General features: G+C 32.3%; 1 protein-coding gene across 1 annotated transcript; it reads right to left on the bottom strand.

The window, feature by feature from the left end:
- Window positions 1–4,791: 4,791 nt before the first annotated feature.
- Window positions 4,792–5,512, bottom strand: LOC107628260 (uncharacterized). Its single transcript, XM_016331022.3, has one exon. The coding sequence runs from the start codon at window positions 5,410–5,412 to the stop codon at window positions 5,104–5,106; it is 309 nt and encodes a 102-aa protein (XP_016186508.1). The 5' UTR covers window positions 5,413–5,512; the 3' UTR covers window positions 4,792–5,103.
- Between the last annotated feature and the right edge of the window lie 364 nt (window positions 5,513–5,876).

Raw genomic sequence — 5,876 nt, 5'->3', positions numbered from 1 at the left:
AGCACAAGGACCTGCATCTGAAAAATAAGAGATATATACGGAATGAGAACCCTTGACCCATGAGTTCCCAGTATGGTAAAAGTGCCAAATTAATACAATGAACTATAACATAAATTCACTAAGCATCCTAAACTTCTTACCTCGTCATCTCCATCCTAAGTTCTCACTAATCCATAACTTGGCAACTATCATAAGAGATTCTAATTTTAATATAATATCCTTTATACTTTCACTACCTTCCAAGCAAATAATCCAACAACCGAACCATCCCTCAAGTAATTCAACTCTTATGCAAACACAAACAATATATACAAGTAATGCACAAGTAAGGCAAGTAAGACAATCAGCAAATAATCATGAAACATGTACAATTAGGCAAACCAAAGTAATTAAACAAACCCAAATAATTCAAACATATGCAGATGATGTATGCCTGTCCTACTGGCCATGAGTTCACGTGTCGGTTGAATCGCCAAAACCCGACACATCCGATAGCTAACCCGGATATGGTCCTCTTGAAAACCGATGGGCGGTACACCATCACGAACCTCACTTGGCGGGCGGTACACCACCACGAACCCCACCATTGTGAGCGGTACACCACCACGAACCTCGCAAGATCTTCAATTGAAGAAATAACACACACGCGAGCGGTAAACCTCCATGAACCCCACACACAACATTCTCTTTTAAAAACATGTGGGAGGTAAACTACCACGAACCCCACCTAACATTCTCGACACTAGGCAAGCGGTAAACCACCATGAACCTTGCCAGGTCAAAGCTCAAAATAATTTCATTATAAATCATTCATTCATATACATATCACACTTTTACCCTTCTCATTCATAATTCACCACTTCTCAAACTTTCTTCGTCTCCAAGTTACTACTCCTCCCTACCTTCTTCTCACCACTCAATATACAACTAAGGTTTAGGGGCAAAAAGGGTGAAAATAGAGGTTTAGAGGTTCAAAATTATATTTTTAAAACACAAAACTCATTTTGCTGATTTTAGGGGTCCCGCATACGCGTGGGCGTGGATTTTTCCTTCCTCGCGTACGCAAGCACGCGTACGCGAGATGCCCTATCCGAAAGGGTTGATCGCGTCACGTGCAGTGGTCATGTACGCAAGATATGCAGAATGGCAAAAATGTTGAATGCTGCAGAATTTTTAATTTTGCACTCCGAACTTCTGACGAGCATAACTTTTTTGTTTTAACACATTTTTCATCCGTTCTTCAAACGACATAAACTTCATGGACCCAATTTTCATATGAAATAAGTTTGAAATAATTTGGGGGTCGAAAAACCAGGTTATGGCTTACCGAAGTTCGGCCAAAAATCAAATTTTCTCCAAAGTCCTCAAACATCTATTTTCATCAAATCATAACTCAAAGACAACTTTCTACACTTATAAACGGCATCAAAACATACCATATCACATCAACACAGCCCCACATCCTACCACAACTAATCATACCTCAATTTCTAAACAATCTCATATAAATCCATCAAGCTCAACTTCAATAATCAACAAAACCTCATGTTCAAATATTTATATATATTACTATCATTCATTCAATTTATCATATTATCAAATCACCAATCATCAACCATCACTTACTGTTCTTACCTCTTTCCGGCCTCCGGCCTAAATTTACGGCCTCCGGCCCAATATTTCATCAAATAAACTCATAACCACATAATTCACTATCTAATACCACTTTCAATCCACACATCAACCATGCAACATTCCACAATCCTTATCCAATATCAATATCATCTATACCAACATCAATCTTTATCCATACATCCATTACACAAATAATAGCAATCAATCATACCATTCAAGCTTAATTCTAGGGGCACCTAACCTAGGAATTCACATCATATCACAAGGTACTTAAATAAAACTTAAACTGTACCTCTTGGAGCTAAAACAATTGAGCCTCTTCTTTGGAAATCTCCACTAAACCTTAACTCTAAGCCTCACCAAAGCCCCACAAGCAATATTAATCTCCCAATTGTACACCAAAATCACCCAATACTCTAATATAATCAATTTTCACACTTATAATCAACCTAGGGTTCATGAAATTGCTAAATTACTAGGGTTTGGGAATTTCTTGCCTCATTTATGCATCAATTGCGCAAGACCCACTAATTTTCTCCAGTTAATTTGATCCTAGAACATGAAAACAACTAAAAATCTCAACACTCAAACATCAAATTTTCAAAATTGGGAAGGAAGAAATTGAGGAAGAAAACGTGACTTTCTTACCTTACAACGTACTGGGCTTTGTAGCGCTCGACGCTGTGGTCATGTGGCCGCAAACGATGCGGTGATTGGAGCTCCGGATCAAAATTTATGTGGATTTGATTGGAAGGTTAGGTTTTGGGACTCTCTTCTTCCCTCTCTTGAAGTTTCCAGCGTGTTTTCATGTTTTGTGAAGGGAGAGGGAGCTGAGCTCCGTAGCTTATGTATGTTGGGTTGGGCCTTGAGTCCAATACGGGCTCAGTTTGTCCGGTTTGATCTGTTTGGCCCAATCTTGGGCCAAATTTTTTGAAATCATTGTCAAAATTCTTATTTTAATTAATTCTATCTTATTAAACTATAAAATTCTATTTTCTAATTTTTTTTAAATAATAATTAATTTATTCATTAATTATTTACTTATTTTACGGATTTTACATAAATCGAATTAAGTAGTTTTGATTTAATTCTGGTTATATATGCGAGTAATTCGAATCAAATTAATTCAATTTACTCTAGAGAACTGCTCTTTTTAATTCGAACGGGACTGTTTCGATTTAGTGTGATGAAAGCCTTGTCATCCTATGTCTTCGAATAATAAAATAAATTGTCCTAATTCAATTTATTATGTGGTATGTTAAATAAAAAATATATTGATTCGATTAACATCAAAATATAAATCGAACAGACGTATAATTTTTTGCGTTTAAAACATCTGTATAATTTTTAACTAAATTTATTTTATTCATCTGAATTAATTTAAAATTTGTGTATGTTTACACAAGTATGACAACGTCACAACGACAAAGGTATATAATGCATTAATATCTATAATTATTTCGAATATATTTTCAATTGGTTTAATTAATTAATTTACATGTAACAGAACACGTATAAGTTTTTTTTATTTTTTTTATTATACATTTTAACTCTTGGATATTTGTCTCCCAAGAATTATTAATCCTAGTTTCATTGGAGTTTACCTTTTAATAAATAGAAGATTGACCATCCATAAAACCTATTGTATATGCGATTCCCCGAGCATCGAATCTAAGGCTGAACTGAATAGACCAAAAAAAAAAAATATTTATAAGGATTGAACTTTTAGTTAGATAATATAAATTAATTTTAGGATTTAATTTATAATTTAAAATTTAAAATTTAAAAATTATAATTTAAGATTTAAATTAACGATAAACAAAATATTTTTAAAAAATTAGTTGATTTTAATTAAAAATTTCTTAACATTAGTTAATAGATAATAATATACACAAATATAGTCATCATCAGCTATCAATAATTAACTAACATGTTAAAGCTAGCTATAGTATATGTAGTGATTAACTGTGTGAGTTTTAATAATAATAATAATAATAATAATAATAATAAAGATGCTCAAACATAATAGTAATAAAGATGCTCAAACATACAGGGGAAATTCAACTTTTGATGTCCGGAGAATTAATTGAAGAGTAGTCATGATGAAAAGTAACCACTATCGCAGAGATTTTATTCGCCTATATGGGGGACCATCAGTAGTATAATGGACAAATATCTACACCTCCTCTGCATGCGATTATTTATTGGAAATTAAAGTTTTGGACTTTTGGTATACAAAAGATCGACAAGGTGTTCATGCAACAAAATTATTAGGACAAATTATTATTATTATTATTATTATTATTATTATTATTATTATTGGCATAGAAATATTACAGTAATGAAAGTTAATTACTCGTTCATCGCAGAAATTTCGCACTAGTAATGAAAGGTAATATTAGAGAAACAATAACTTAAAATTATTTTATTTAATTTAATATTTAAAATTTTATACATCTAACTATTTATAATTATATACCTATTATATTTAATATTATTTATTTGTTTCAATGATGATCAAAAATATAAAATAAAATAAAATAATTTTAGACTATTTTAAACTAATTTTTTTTTATTATTTCTCTTGCATTTTTTGAGAAACTATATATATAGAAGCATGTGGTTAATCCTTACTAACAACTCTTTGAAATCCGAAACACAAGAACAAAATAATTCTAATGAAGGTGCCATTTGACGATGACTTGAAGCACATTAGAAACTGAAAATTGATGATTTTCTATGTTAATTTTGTGAACTTAATTATATATATTATTAAGAATGGCAAATGCTTCTATAATACTACTGTTCACAAATAAAGCTTTTGTTAATTAGCAATTTTTAGTAGAAGAGCTATGGGCAAATAATAATGATGTACAATTTAACCATATATATATAAAATATATAGTCACCATCAACTTTGAGCTTTAAAATCTATTAATTCATTAATTCTAAAGATTAATATATAAAGGAATTTCAACTTCAACTCATCATGCCTCCTTCAATATTTGGTTCGTATATATATATAAGGACAAGAATAATTAAATTGCATAAGTGTTGCGGATGTTTGACCGAAATAAGACTGAAAGGTGAGTTAGATTTAGAAAAAAAAGCATGCATATATATTTCTCAATTTCTGTATGCTACAAAATAGATATACTAAATAAATAATTTATTTTATAGTCCAAAAACCATGCATATATATTATCATAGTCTTGCACAAGAAATTAACCTAAAAAAACCGAACACAGATGAAGAAATACATATAACATAAAGTCATAATAAAGTAGCATGCACTACAATATTCTTGCTAGTGACAAAACCCTAGCTAGCTAGCATAACACACACTATAACATCGAAATTTATTTTCTTAATTAAATTTAAAACATAAATAAAAGCAAGGTAGTTATAGCTACTAGTTAATTAAACTATAGCCATAACGGAAATAACTGAAACAAACATAGCCTCATCTCAAGGGAGAGGGACACTGCCAGAAGCTCCACCGCCACCGATACCCGTACCGCCGAGTCCACCGATACCCGCACCGCCGCCGAGCCCGCCGCCAACTCCTGCACCACCAAAGTTGGATCCAATTGCACCACCTACACCTCCAAAGGGCATTCCGTTCCCTCCAATTCCCGAATAGCCACCAACGCCGCCATAGCTCAGGAAATTCTTCTGGTCCTTCAAAGTTGCATCATTATTAGGAACCTTTCTTGCACTTGTTGTGGACACAACAACAAGGGCAAGAACAAGAAGCATGATGCACCACTTAGCCATAATAATATCACCCTAGCTTGAAAATAGTGCAATATAAGTGTAAAGTTGTTTTTTCTTTTTCTCTCTCTTATAGGTTTTAGTTGCTGTGGTGAAATAGTGCTATCGGAGTGTCTCTTTTATAGAGGGAAAGATGCAAAGAAAAGAAAGGTGATGAGAGATGAGAGGGAGTAGTTGGGTATATAGTTGTGGATAGTTAATATGAACTTCAATGCCATTTTCAAAAACCTTGCTGTCTGCCATCAACCACATTATACAAAATATTATTATTTTTATTATTGCATTTCAACATAAACATTACATTATTTATTTGTTAGTATGTTAAAAGGTTAATGTTTTCAAAATCTATTATACCTGCAGAACACCCGCACCGGTAGAACATCTCTATTTGCTAAATTTCTCTATTCGATTCTGCTCATAAAAAAATTCTATTGTTATTTTATTAAAAAAAAAAGTATATGGAACCA

The sequence above is a fragment of the Arachis ipaensis genome, chromosome B2 (genome assembly GCF_059453495.1).
Source record: "Arachis ipaensis isolate K30076 ecotype BB chromosome B2, ASM5945349v1, whole genome shotgun sequence".
Lineage (NCBI taxonomy): Eukaryota > Viridiplantae > Streptophyta > Magnoliopsida > Fabales > Fabaceae > Arachis > Arachis ipaensis.
Note: the sequence above shows the minus strand (reverse complement) of the source record. Positions and strands in the feature narration are given on the sequence as shown.

Excerpts from the sequence above, each read along its gene's own strand:
- LOC107628260 (XM_016331022.3), bottom strand. The coding sequence starts at position 5,412 with ATGGCTAAGTGGTGCATCATGCTTCTTGTTCTTGCCCTTGTTGTTGTG.